Raw genomic sequence first — 13562 nt, forward strand, 5'->3', positions numbered from 1 at the left:
CTCTATGTGTCATTGTCTTGGCCTTGGAACCACTACTAATCTGTTAAGTAGCTCCACAGTTGGCTTCAGCAGGCTGAGAGTACCCCTACCAGTCCTCCTACCAAGGAAAAATCCTTGGAAATACCGAGAATCAAACCAGGACCTCCACATGACAGTCAGCTACATCAACCTCCAACTACGGAGGCAGACAGCTTAGAAGAAGGTAGTTATAAAACTATGAGACAGAATTATCTTCAAGAGAAGTTTCTGAACTGCCAATAAACACATATAAAAGTACATACACTATCATAGCTTTAGAATTAATAGTTCTTTCTTTGGGAAGAAGAAGATAGGAATAGATTTGGGAGGTTAGAAATGAAGTGCAAGTCACTCAGACCCCAGAATGAGAGGACCCACCAGTTTTGATGAGTTTGATATATCAGCTCATGACATTTGGGCACTGATAATCGTGCTGTAAAAATAAATAATTATCAGCATCGTCACCAACTCAGGTCATAGCACACCTCATTTGAAGACAATTTTGTATGTGCAAGGTCCAGTTTGTAATTTTTCAAGTACTTCAGATTGATAAAATAAAAGAAATGGATAGGTTAAGGTTAGATACAGTGGGAATTAGTGAAGTTCGGTGGCGGGAGGAACAAGACTTTTGGTCAGGTGAATACAGGGTTATAAAGACAAAATCAAATAGCGGTAATGCAGGAGTAGGTTTAATAATGAATAAAAAAATAGGAGTGTGGGTAAGCTACTACAAACAGCATAGTGAACTCTTCTACAGTAGTACAAGTTTATGTGCCAACTAGCTCTGCAGATGATGAAGAAATTGGTGAAATGTATGATGAGATAAAAGAAATTATTCAGATAGTGAGGAGAGATGAAAATTTAATAGTCATGAGTGACTAGAACTAAACAGTAGGAAAAGGAAGAGAAGGAAACATAGTAGGTGAATATGGATTGGGGTAACAAATGAAAGAGGAAGCCACCTGGTTGAATTTTGCACAGAGCATCACTTAATCATAGCTAACACTTGGTTCAAGAATCATGAAAGAAGGTTGTATACATGTAAGAAGGCTGGAGATACTAGAAGGTATCAGATAGATTATATAATGGTAAGACAGAGATTTAGGAACCAGGTTTTAAATTGTAAGACATTTCCAGGGGCAGATGTGGAATCTGACCACAATCTATTGGTTATGAACTGTAGAGTAAAACTGAAGAAACTGCAAAAGGTGAGAATTTAAGGAGATGGGACCTGGATGAACTGACTAAACCAGAGGTTGTACAGAGTTTCAGGGAGAGCACAAGGGAACAATTGACAGGAATGGGGGAAAGAAATACAGTAGAAGAAGAATGGGTAGCTTTGAGGGATGAAATAGTTAAGACAGCAGAGGATCAAATATAGGTAAAAAGACGAGGGCTAGTAGAAATCCTTGGGTAACAGAAGAAATACTGAATTTAATTGATGAAAGGAGAAAATATAAAAATGCAGTAAATGAAGCAGGCAAAAAGGAATACAAACGTCTCAAAAATGGCTAAGCAGGGATGGCTAGAGGACAAATGTAAGGATGTAGAGGCACATATCACTAGGGGTAAGATAGATACTGCCTACAGGAAAATTACAGAGACCTTTGGAGAAAAGAGAACCACTTGTATGAATATCAAGAGCTCAGATGGAAACCCAGTTCTAAGCAAAGAAGGGAAAGCAGAAAGGTGGAAGAGGTATATAGAGGGTCTATACAAGGGCAATGTACTTGAGGACAATATTATGGAAACGGAAGAGGATGTAGATGAAGATGAAATCGGAGATATGATACTGTGTGAAGAGTTTGACAGAGCACTGAAAGACCTAAGTCGAAACAAGGCCAGTGGAGTAGACAACATTCCATTAGAACTACTGACAGCCTTGGGAGAGCGAGTCCTGACAAAACTCTACCATCTGGTGAGCAAGATGTATGAGACAGGCGAAATACCCACAGACTTAAAGAAGATTATAATAATTCCAATCCCAAAGAAAGCAGGTGTTGACAGATATGAAAATTACCGAACTATCAGTTTAATAAGTCACGGCTGAAAATACTAACACGAATTCTTTACAGACGAATGGAAAAACCTGTAGAAGTTGACCTTGGGAAGATCAGTTTGTATTCTGTAGAAATATTGGAATACATGAGGCAATACTGACTCTATGACTTATCTTAGAAGATAGATTAAGGAAAGGCAAACCTATGTTTCTAGCATTTGTAGACTTAGAGAAAGCTTTTGACAATGTTGACTGGAATACTCTCTTTCAAATTCTGAAGGTGGCAGGGGTAAAATACAGGGAGCGAAAGGCTATTTACAATTTGTACAGAAACCAGATGGCAGTTATAAGTGTCAAGGGGCATGAAAGGGAAGCAGCGGTTGGGAAGGGAGTGAGACAGGGTTGTGGCCTCTCCCCGATGTTATTCAGTCTGTATATTGAGCAAGCAGTAAAGGAAACAAAAGAAAAATTCGGAGTAGGTATTAAAATCCATGGAGAAGAAATAAAAACTTTGAGGTTTGCCGATGACATTGTAATTCTGTCAGAGACAGCAAAGGACTTGGAAGAGCAGTTGAACGGAATGGATAGTGTCTTGAAAGAAGCATATAAGATGAACATCAACAAAAGCAAAACGAGGATAATGGAATGTAGTCGAATAAGTCGGTTGATGCTGAGGGAATTAGATTAGGAAATGAGACACTTAATGTAGTAAAGGAGTTTTGCTATTTGGGGAGCAAAATAACTGATGATGATCAGAGTAGAGAGGATATAAAATGTAGACTGGCAATGGCAAGGGAAGCGTTTCTGAAGAAGAGAAATTTGTTAACATCGAGTATAGATTTAAGTGTCAGGAAGTCGTTTCTGAAAGTATTTGTATGGAGTGTAGCCATGTATGGAAGTGAAACATGGACGATAAATAGTTTGGACAAGAAGAGAATAGAAGCTTTCGAAATATGGTGCTACAGAAGAATGCTGAAGATTAGTTGGGTAAATCACATAACTAATGAGGAGGTATTAAATAGAATTGGGAAGAAGAGAAGTTTGTGGCACAACTTGACTAGAAGAAGGGTTCAGCTGGTAGGACATGTTCTGAGTGAGGCATCAAGGGATCACCAATTTAGTATTGGAGGGCACTGTCGAGGGTAAAAATTGTAGAGAGAGACCAAGAGATGAATACACTTAGCAGATTTAGAAGGATGTAGGTTGCAGTAGGTACTGGGAGATGAAGGAGCTTGCACAGGATAGAGTAGCATGGAGAGCTGCAACAAACCAGTCGCAGGACTGAAGACCACAACAATAACAACAACAACAACAAAATAAAAGTATGAGCCACTCATGTAAATTGACAGTAGAGAATTGTACAGGAAAAAAGTGTTATTTTGTAAATTACTTGAATCATTCTACATCACAGCATGATATCATGAACAGGATCTTTGTAAGAAGCACTCTTATGTTTGCTTTATCATCATGTAAGGTACCAAATGGGCAACTTGTGCAGAATATATTTTTCAGTTTAATAATGTATGTAAAATCAATAGAATGCTAAATTGCCAAACTGTGGCAGTGAACCACTCAGTGGCAGATCATACTGCAGAGCACAACGTGCTTGATTTCATTGGCTCCCTCACAGCCCATGGCATCTAGGTCCTTCCCCCAAGCATCATCTTCTCTGAATTACATAGGTGGGAGTTTTTCTTGCAGCATGTTCTTCATTAATGTAACCATCCTGGTCTCAGTCTCCATCAACACCCAGTACCACAACCACCTCCACCCTGCACCAGAATCCTAACTTCAATTATCCTCAACCCACATCCTCTTCCCTGCAGTCTTTCTTTCCTCTGCACTATCACCATGCCTCCCAACGCATGTCATCATCATTGTGCACTGCACAAACTCACTAGTGCTGGTGGCCATAGTGCATTATTATTATGTGCACCTGCTGCTCTCCCTCCCAGTCCCTGACTCTTTTCTCCCTCACTTGCTCCAACAAACACTACCTCTAGCCCCAGTCAAAAATGTAGACCTACAGTATTCACAGAGTGTATTCAGCCAGCATAATGTAGCCATACAAGAGTGTGTGTGTATGCCTGACAACTAGCTAAGTTTTCAGTCATATTTACGAGCTGTTGACAACTCAACGAACTCAAGGACTTTACAGTTTGGTGATTCATTACCTTTATTCCTAAATTATTTACTACTTTTTTTTTTCTCTAAACATGAACCCATGGTTAGATTTCATCTTGTTTTGTGACAGAATCATACTTCATTCTTATGTAAAGTGTAGTGTAGCAACCTTTAGTTCATGTTTGTGGCACCCTTGGAGAATTAGCCAAAATATGTAAAGCCAATATACTGCAATGCTACTTGTGATCTCAGTAATAATAGTGAATAAGTGCTCAGCCTATAAGAAAAACCTTCTCATAATGATTCCCATACTACAAAACTTCATTTGTGTTTTCTCTCTGCCAAATCTGTCACTTTTATTACTTTTAACAGTGCTAAGCTGTCCAATGGTTCACTGATATTGTTTCTTAGCCAAGTGAAAGCAGTATTACTAGTCCAGTAATTAAAATTTTGTAGATTATGAAAATTTTATCTGTACCTTCTGATCTGAACACAGCACAAACTCCTAATGCTTTGGCTGTGGACTTCATGAAAGTGATCAAAACAGTTCAAAAAGAATCATCCTCTTCCATGCCCCCCAAAAAAGACAAAACAGCCTTCTCATTTAACAAAAAACGGAATGTCTGTTATCTGCCACATATTGAAAATAGGTTGACATTCAAGGAAAGTTTAATTATGAAATGAAACAAGATTTTATATGAAATGATTTGTTTTGAAAAGAAACACTGGAAAGACCAGGATGGAATAACTACAATATGGAAAGGATAGATAGTTGCTCACCACATAGAGGAGTTATTGAATTGGAGACAGGCCCAATGAAAGAAATAGATATAGCTTTTGGATGAAGTCCTTGCAAACCAGAAAACAAGCGGACATTTACACAGGCACAAATCACACAAACACAAAAACAACACACATAAACATGACCAGTGTCATGAACAGCACTATGTTTCATTGTGCCTGTCTGCAACTCAACACTTCCTGCATGCAGTGAAAAGGAATCTATCCTTTCCATATCATCATTTGAAAAAGAAAGCTTCATATCTGCAAGACTGCCTGAAGTAGTAGCAAAATGGAAACAAATAATGCCCACTTTTAATTTTTGATTCCTGTTTTTGAATATTGGCAATGGCCTTGCCGCAGTGGATACACCGCTTCCCGTGAGATCACCAAAGTTAAGCGCTGTTGGGCGTGGCCGGCACTTGGATGGGTGACCATCCAGCCGCCATGCGCTGTTACCATTTTTCGGGGTGCACTCAGCCTCGTGATGCCAATTGAGGAGCTACTCGACCGAATAGTAGCGGCCCCGATCAAAGAAAACCATCATAACGACCGGGAGAGCGGTGTGCTGACCACACGCCTCTCCTATCTGCATCCTCAACTGAGGATGACACAGTGGTCGGATGGTCCCGATGGGCCACTTGTGGCCTGAAGATGGAGTGCTTTTTTGTTTTTGAATATTAATGGAAACTTCATGTAATATAACATTTCAAAGCTTAGTATACTCAAAACGTAAAGATAACTTTTCTTCACAGTGCATTTTTGAGGAAGTCCTTAAATGAATAGACAAGCATACATTACCAATCTGATGATGGAAACCAATGAGAGTAAATGTCTGTCTAGAAGCACTTCTGTTGATCACATTTTTAGTCTGAGGTTAACATTAGACAATTTACCTCCAAGCTGAAGCTTCTTTATTTACATAGGCTACATTCAAAGGTTTTTATTGGATGCCTTTTTAAATCTTGCTAGAAGACCATGCAAATGACCTGTCTTCATATGTTCTCATGGCATGAGCTGGTATGAGCCAAGAACTCAGATAATTCTGTCTGCCCCTTGTAGTTCATAGAGAATATTGTGTGTACTATTATTTCATCAAGTGCTCTCTGAATAAACCTGGTATCATTCTTCCTTTCAAACCTTTTGTTAAAAAATAAATAAATAAATAAAATAAAAAAATTACAGTGAAATGTTCTGAAATGGCCACGTAGAGAATACATTCTTTGAAAAAGACCCTTATTACCTTCTCACTGACTGACTTTGTAGCACATGCCTGTGGTTGGAATCTGATAAAAGACACAAAGATTTAGGTGCAGTCAACATGTAGGTATTGCATATTCTTTGGAAATTTTTTCCTCCCTATACCAGAGACTGTAATGTCACTTTCTGTCAAGTATGAAGTGTTATTATATTATGTTTCTATTAACTTTTTTGCAGGTTTGGTTACTAAACTGGTATCTGCAGATATTCCTATAAACGGGAAAAAACCATTACTAATAAATAGTGTTGATGTTGCCCGTGATGGTACTGTCTACTGGAGCCATTCTTCATCAGATGTAACTCTGCAAGATGGTGTATATACTTTGTTAGGAGATGGGAGTGGCAGGTATTCCTTCATTAACTGTAGCCTTCTCTATGAGTAGTGACAAAGGCTGAAGCCAAATAATATCACGGTACAACCAAGTGATTTGCAAGAGTTTATTTTGTATTCATTTATATGCATTTCAACTTCTTGAATGCAACATTGGAGTACTGACTGATAGTGTAAGGTTCGTGTGAGAATGGAGTATCATGACAGTGTGTTTATGAAGTGTCAGAAGTCATCATAATAAACATTTAGTGGCAGCTCACATATGGCAGTGTGCTATCTTTATTTATGTGTTATGCCCTATAAATATATATGGTTGTTTATTATGTAGATTTCTTATTATTTTCTGTGTGCTTTAGCATTTTGCTTTGTTTAATTACTGCCAGATTAACTAGTATAAGTGCCTATAAAATGTCACAAGAGGAGACAATCACTCTCCCTGTAAGCCCTGTTGAGTAGCACACATGCTCATATACAAAAGTGTTAAACTTAGCTTTTAGACACACATTTTATCAAATCTCATCCACATCATGTACACACACACACACACACACACACACACACACACACACACACACAAACACAAACACACACACCACAGGCACACACAGATTCTGTGACGAGAAGAAAACAAAAGAAATTATAATTATGGTCCAACAAAGTAAGAGAAAGAGGGAGAGATAGAGTGGTAGCTAAATAACAGAACGGAAAAAAAACATTGCAAAAACAGGGAAGAATGCTAGTGAATATGGACCCCAGAGCCCAGGCATCACATTAAGATGTCACAAAATTATGAAAAGAGCACTACTCATGAATGAATATTCAAAGTAGTGGTGTAGAGACTATGTTCTAAAACTGAAGAATCAGACTCTCCAAAGCATCATTGTTTTGATAGATGATATATAACATTCAAAGTATTCACAGAACACAACACTAATATAGTAAAACAATGCTTGCTCAGTTCAGAAAGTGTTACCCTTCCTTTACAATACAAATTGGAAGGGGAATTCTACTTTTCACTTAATTTCAAACAACGTGTGGTGCAATAACACATTTTATTTCCTATATTTCATATCATCAGCCACCTACTTGCTTCCTTTCAGAGACACCTGTGTCTGAAAGGTGGATCCAGATAGGGAAGTGGTCACTTGAATGCCAAGTCATTGAACATTTCCCAGTGAGCAGGATCTATAAGGGCAGGAGAACAGGAAGCAAGATCTATGGGCAAAATGACCCCATGACACTGCTAAATTGTGTGCTACCACCAGCATTAAAATGGCATAACTTTTCTGACACAATGATGTTTTCGATAACTTGACCCCTGCAGCAGGTCAGTGTAGATCCCTATAGCACATTGTGTGCATTAAAATCTCCTGCAAGTAGGAAGGATTGCAGACATTGTGAAATCAGCTCAGAACGAGCCACTATAGCCAAAATTTTGTTGAGTGACAGTTTTCACACTACAAATTGTAACACTGAATGAAATATACACAGTGACAGCAACTGCCTGAATATATGTTCTGAGAAAGACAGAGGTGGAGTGGTAAATGTTGTTCACAAAGGCAGTCACTCCATCTTTATCCCTCTGTCCACTGAAGTCATTCTTTTGATGGAGTTTGTATCCCCTGAGCACAACGGTGTCGCTGTGTTTAAAATGTGTTTGCTGTGGACACATATGGAGGGGTCGCTCCTGCGCCAACAGTTTCAGCTCCTCCATATGTGTTCTGTACCCATTAATGTCCTATTGAAGCACAGGAGTCATTTATCTGGGAGGTTCATGCTTTTCCCATGCTCTTCTTCATGTAGGAGAGCCCACTTCAGAAGAGGGAGAACTAAGAGGTATCAAGGCTTCATTGAACCAAACATCAAAGTTCATGGTTGAGTCATCATCCTCTGAGTGTTTCTGGATCTGATGGTCCACCTGCTTTGATTCCACTTTCTGGACAGCACGATTCTCCTTAGTCTTCTCCTTGAGATTTGATGACACCGATTTTGGCTGTGGTAAATTAATGTTCAGCAATTGGCCTTCCAATATGGCATCCATGTCAGTGGCAAAAGCAGTGCTTGCCATTGGAGTTTGCATGGAGACAGCTGTAGTTTCATCAGCATTGCTATTTTGCATGCATGTTTGCAAGAGCATTTCTTGGTATCAGAATCTGTAGGTGATGTCTTTGTGGAAACATTTAGTCATCTTCAATTTCTGGATTTTCTTTTCTTCTTTGAATATCCTACACTCTCTGCTCCAAGTTGAATGCAGACCTGAGCAATGAAACAAAGTTTATGGGAGCCAGAAGTAGTTCCTTCAGCATGGGTGGCCATACAACCCCTGTTCTCCCTCAACAGCCACGCATTATGTCAGGCACGCAGCACACCTTAAGACTGAAGGGTTTTTAACGAGGTTCATTTTGTCTTCCCAAGTGAAATGGTTAATCCAAGATCCCTGGTCCATGTAACACCTTATATTCCACTGCAGCATCACATGGTGGTCAGTGAAGCATGCCCAGAAGTTACAGTGACAGAGGGCTGGCGGCACTAACCAGTCCAGCTCAGCAAATCCATGTTTACCTACCCTGTATCCAACAAATGAATTATAAGCTCCCCCCCCCCCCCCCCCCCCCCCGCCCCCTCTGCTGTTGTGGGCACCATCGACATTCGACATTTGTCTTCTTGTCTTCTGGTTCCAGTGTATTCTTTGTCATCTGGAACCATTGCAAACCTGAAATCTTAACTTATCTCTAAAAATGCTTTACATATGGAGTGCAAAGCTCTTTGTCCTTACGTGAAGCTCTTAACCATTTTCCTTGAGATTGAGGTTTCTGTAACTGATGGATAAGTCTGTAAGTGAGTGACCTATGAGTTCAATAAGTAATGTAACACATTTTTTTTCTGAAAGCAGTTTGGTTTTATTCAGGAGTCCAATACACCTATTTTTCAACTTGATCTCCATTTAATGCGATGGCCATATGGCACCTTACTGGGAAGGCCTGTACGCCTGCACGGTACCACACAATTAGTCGATGTTAAAGCCAATGTCTTGCTTCCTCAATAACCTCCATCTAATCCATGTAGTGCTTCCCATGGAGTGCATCCTTCATTGGGCCAAACAGATGTACCTTCATTACTAAATTTCGACATTACTCCTCTGTCGATAACCGGAAGCAACATATGCAAGTGAAACACTATTCAGACTAAATACTCAAGCAAAAACTGACAAATTGCAGAAAGTTGATTGAAGAGTACTCCGAACAATTATCAGTAAAAAACATCAAGTTAATGGGGTGGAAACTTTTGCCCAATTCAGTAGTGTACAAAGAAAGTGAATCCATTATTGATACAATGCGGAAAAGAAGAATTGCATTTTTCGGCCACATATCTTGCTTAGCAAATACTAGGATCTTGAAGCAACTTTTTGACTACTTCTGGAACAGTAAAACCAAAAACATCTGGTTTAAAGAAGTATAAAGTGATCTGGATGAATTGAACATCACCACAGACCAAATTCAACACAGAGAAGAGAAACTGCTTCTGAAGAACAAATTCATATGGCTGACATTCAAGCCATCAGAATGGAAAAAGTATGTCATATCTTCAGAAGAACAAGCAAGCAGATCACAGTGAATGAAGAAATTTTGGGAAACAAAGAAATTGCTGACTGCTAAGACCCAAACTTAATTGTAGACTCTATTGTATTACATTTGATTTTAGCGCTCCAATGTGGGTGTAAACTATGTAAATAAATAAATACCATCCCTTCTATGTTGAGTGTTATGTTCCGTAAAGACTTGTTGTCACCATCACACAAATTCTGTACTAATAAAGAACCAAACCTATCTCAATCTTAATGCGTCCTAACTGTTCCCCCAATTTGGCATGCAGATGGATTTCGTATGCCATCAGAATCAATTTTTTGTCACATTGTTCTTGCAATTTTACCCTTCACTACATGTACCTTGTGGAATCTTGTGGAATATCACATTGAAATCATTGATGGGAGGAATTACCATGAGAAAGAGGAGGCATCTGAAGCTCCAGACTCCATGGAATGACAAATACCCTGCAATATTATATTGACATGAATAACAATTGCGAGCAAAAATGATAGCACAAGTATTAATCAGTATTAGCCAGTCAGTAATGAAGCTTTACAACACTTTAACTAGGATCATGATGACACATATGATCCTCTTGTCCAGTGCTTTTGCATCTGTAAACCTGCTCTCTCACAGGCATGTATTTCCCATTATACATCCGGCTTCACCTTCTGCTAAATTTTATCACTTGTTTTTCAAGTCTCCTCACTTCCATAACGTGCCTTAGTATTTTTATATATGTCCTTCTCTTTTATATACTCATCTCTTGTATATAGTTCTTTTTTTATATACTTCCTTCTCTTTTCCTGGCTCCATACTCCATCTTGCTGTCTTGCTCTCTCTCTCTCTCTCTCTTTTTTTAAGGATAGGTAAGAGTGGGTTACAAATCCCTGTCTGGCCTCCTCTTGTGATTGGTTCTTCCTTCCCATTATTTCTTTTCTTTTCTTTTACAGTCTGTGAGTGTCTGTTTACATTTTTGTTCCTGTTTTCTTCAGTCTTTATCCCTGACTTGTGAAATGCACTCAGTGTCAAAGCAATTTTCTGTATTCTCAGGTTTTTGAATGATATGTGTTGCATTCTATATTTAATTTCTTTTTTACACTATCATGATGTATCTTTGGTGACATTTCTTAAAATATGTTTTCCAATATATGTCTTCCCCTTCAGCCTTCAGTTTTTACTGTCTTTAGCTCTCTCTAGTACAAATGCAGCTATTGTCTGATGTCTTAAGTATGTCACATCATCCAGTCTGTTCTTCTATCCAGTGGCTTCCACATACTTTTTCTTTGCCAGTTCTGCAGAGAATCACATCATTTCTTATCTTATAAATCCACTTAATTTTCAGCATCCTTCTATAGCACCATATCTCAAATGCTTTGGCTCTCTGCTTTTCTAATTTTTCCATGGTCCATGATTTACTTTATATAATCCTGTTCTCCATATGTATATCCTCAGAAATTTTTCCTAAAATTAATGCCTTTGCCAGTGCTAGTCTGCTTTTTTTTTATCCTCATTACTTCTTCTGTCAAGCATTATTTTGCTTTCCAGGTAGCATAATTTCTTTACATTGTCTACTTCGTGGTCATCAGTTTTTATGTTAATTTTATCACTGTACTAAGGAGTAGCAAAACTGGTGGCTAGAGAGTCAAGTATAGAAAGCCGCGCCGGCCGAAGTGGCCGTGCGGTTAAAGGCGCTGCAGTCTGGAATCGCAAGACCGCTACGGTCGCAGGTTCGAATCCTGCTTCGGGCATGGATGTTTGTGATGTCCTTAGGGTAGTCAGGTTTAACTAGTTCTAAGTTCTAGGGGACTAATGACCTCAGCAGTTGAGTCCCATAGTGCTCAGAGCCATAGAAAGCTGTACTTCAGCTGTCCCAAATTATAAGACTTCAGTCCAAAGTATCATGCATGTCGAACCAAACCTAGAAACTATGCCATCAAACAATGCTGTCTGATACCTATACACATAATGCATTACAAGGCACTCATTTGAAGATGACAGGATAACTTAGATCGACAGACAGTGAATTGCAATAAAGGTCTTACAGTCAGAAGTGGATGATGACTTCTTTTAAACAGTTTATGATGGCTATGAAACTGTGTGCCAAGAAAGTATTTAGAAAATACTGTAGTGAAATAGTAGCCTGTCTGGAAAAAATGACATACTGTCTTAGAGATGAAGTGATTGACTTATGTACTACTATTTTTATATAAAATAGAGGAAAGGCAACCACTCAACTATAGCTGAATAATGGATGGTGCTTAGAAACACTCAACAGAATGTAGTATTTACATTAGATTTCGAGCTGGTGCTCTATCTGTAGTAAAAGTGTACACATTCACATTCAAACACACTAGCTCAATGACACCCATAATGCCTGCAGCCATGATGAAACTGACTGTTGGTTATCGGTTATTGAGGGTAGTTGCTGGGTTGTTGAGGTTGGGGAGGGGGTAGGGAAGGATGCACAAGTCGAGGGGGGGGGGGGCATTGGTATGGTACAAGGCAGGCCTTTTAACAGATAAATCAGTGGTTGCACAACAAGACAGAATGAGTTCAGAGGGTATAGCATATAGAAGGTAGAGAGAGGGAGGGGTGGGGGAAGGTTGGGGGGGGGGAAGAGATGAGGGTGCAGATGAAGGGGGGGAAACAGTGAGGGATGTGGGAGGAGAGAGGGTGGAAAATGGAGGGGAGAGGCGGAGGGAGAGGTTAAGGGGAGTATGGGAGAGAGAGAGAGAAAATCTGCCCTTTGGAGGGGGGGGGGGGGGTGTAGGAGAAGACACTACACAATCTAAATGGGGAAGGACTGGTGGGGGCAGAAGAGAGAAGGGAAAAGGTGAGGCAATGGGAAACAAGGTGGTGGATTTTTAGGTCAGCAGGATTGCAAGAGCACAGGATATGCTGTAGAGACAAATCCCACCTGCTAGTTCATAGAAACTAGTGCTGGAAGGAAGTATCAAAATGTCTCATGCAATGAAGTAGCTGCTGATGTAACTCATGTTGTGGACCACAGCATGTTCAGCAATTGGATGGTCAAGTTCTTGGTTTGCCAGTTTGTAAGTGGCCACCTGTGAAAGCAGTCTTGCTATGTAAAACATCAGCTGCCTATTTTGCCTTTTGGGTTCCTTATCATAGTCACAAAATTCCAATACAGTTCAATGAAAAACATTTCTGGATGTGTTCCAAATCAATGGCAGTCTTGGATTTGTTGGAGATTGAAAATTCATTTCGTATCTGCAGTTTTCCATTCCCTGTGCTGCTGACATATTCTCTGTACTGTTAGGAGTAAAATACCACACACCTTTGCCATTGCAGTCTAGTGTTGATTAGATTTCATTTCTTCTTTAAGGTCATGAAGAAATTTATGTATGACTCCCTATGTTTGGTTGCATGTGTCTTGTAACTTATCCGTTTTAATTTGCACACAAGAACAGCTACATTATGTGATGAAAATTACAGCTCT

At 39.4% G+C, this 13562-nt stretch overlaps 1 protein-coding gene across 2 annotated transcripts in view; it reads left to right on the forward strand.

Annotated features, from left to right (window-relative positions):
* The window catches only part of LOC124784161 (adipocyte plasma membrane-associated protein-like), a 111309-nt gene that overhangs the window by 75032 nt on the left and 22715 nt on the right, over positions 1–13562 (forward strand). For both annotated transcript variants that reach the window (XM_047254080.1, XM_047254079.1), the window contains exon 5: positions 6359–6527. In XM_047254080.1, coding sequence (XP_047110036.1) covers positions 6359–6527 — 169 coding nt within the window. The remainder of the gene's footprint in view (positions 1–6358; positions 6528–13562) is intronic.

The sequence above is a fragment of the Schistocerca piceifrons genome, chromosome 1 (genome assembly GCF_021461385.2).
Source record: "Schistocerca piceifrons isolate TAMUIC-IGC-003096 chromosome 1, iqSchPice1.1, whole genome shotgun sequence".
Classification (NCBI taxonomy): Eukaryota; Metazoa; Arthropoda; class Insecta; order Orthoptera; family Acrididae; genus Schistocerca; species Schistocerca piceifrons.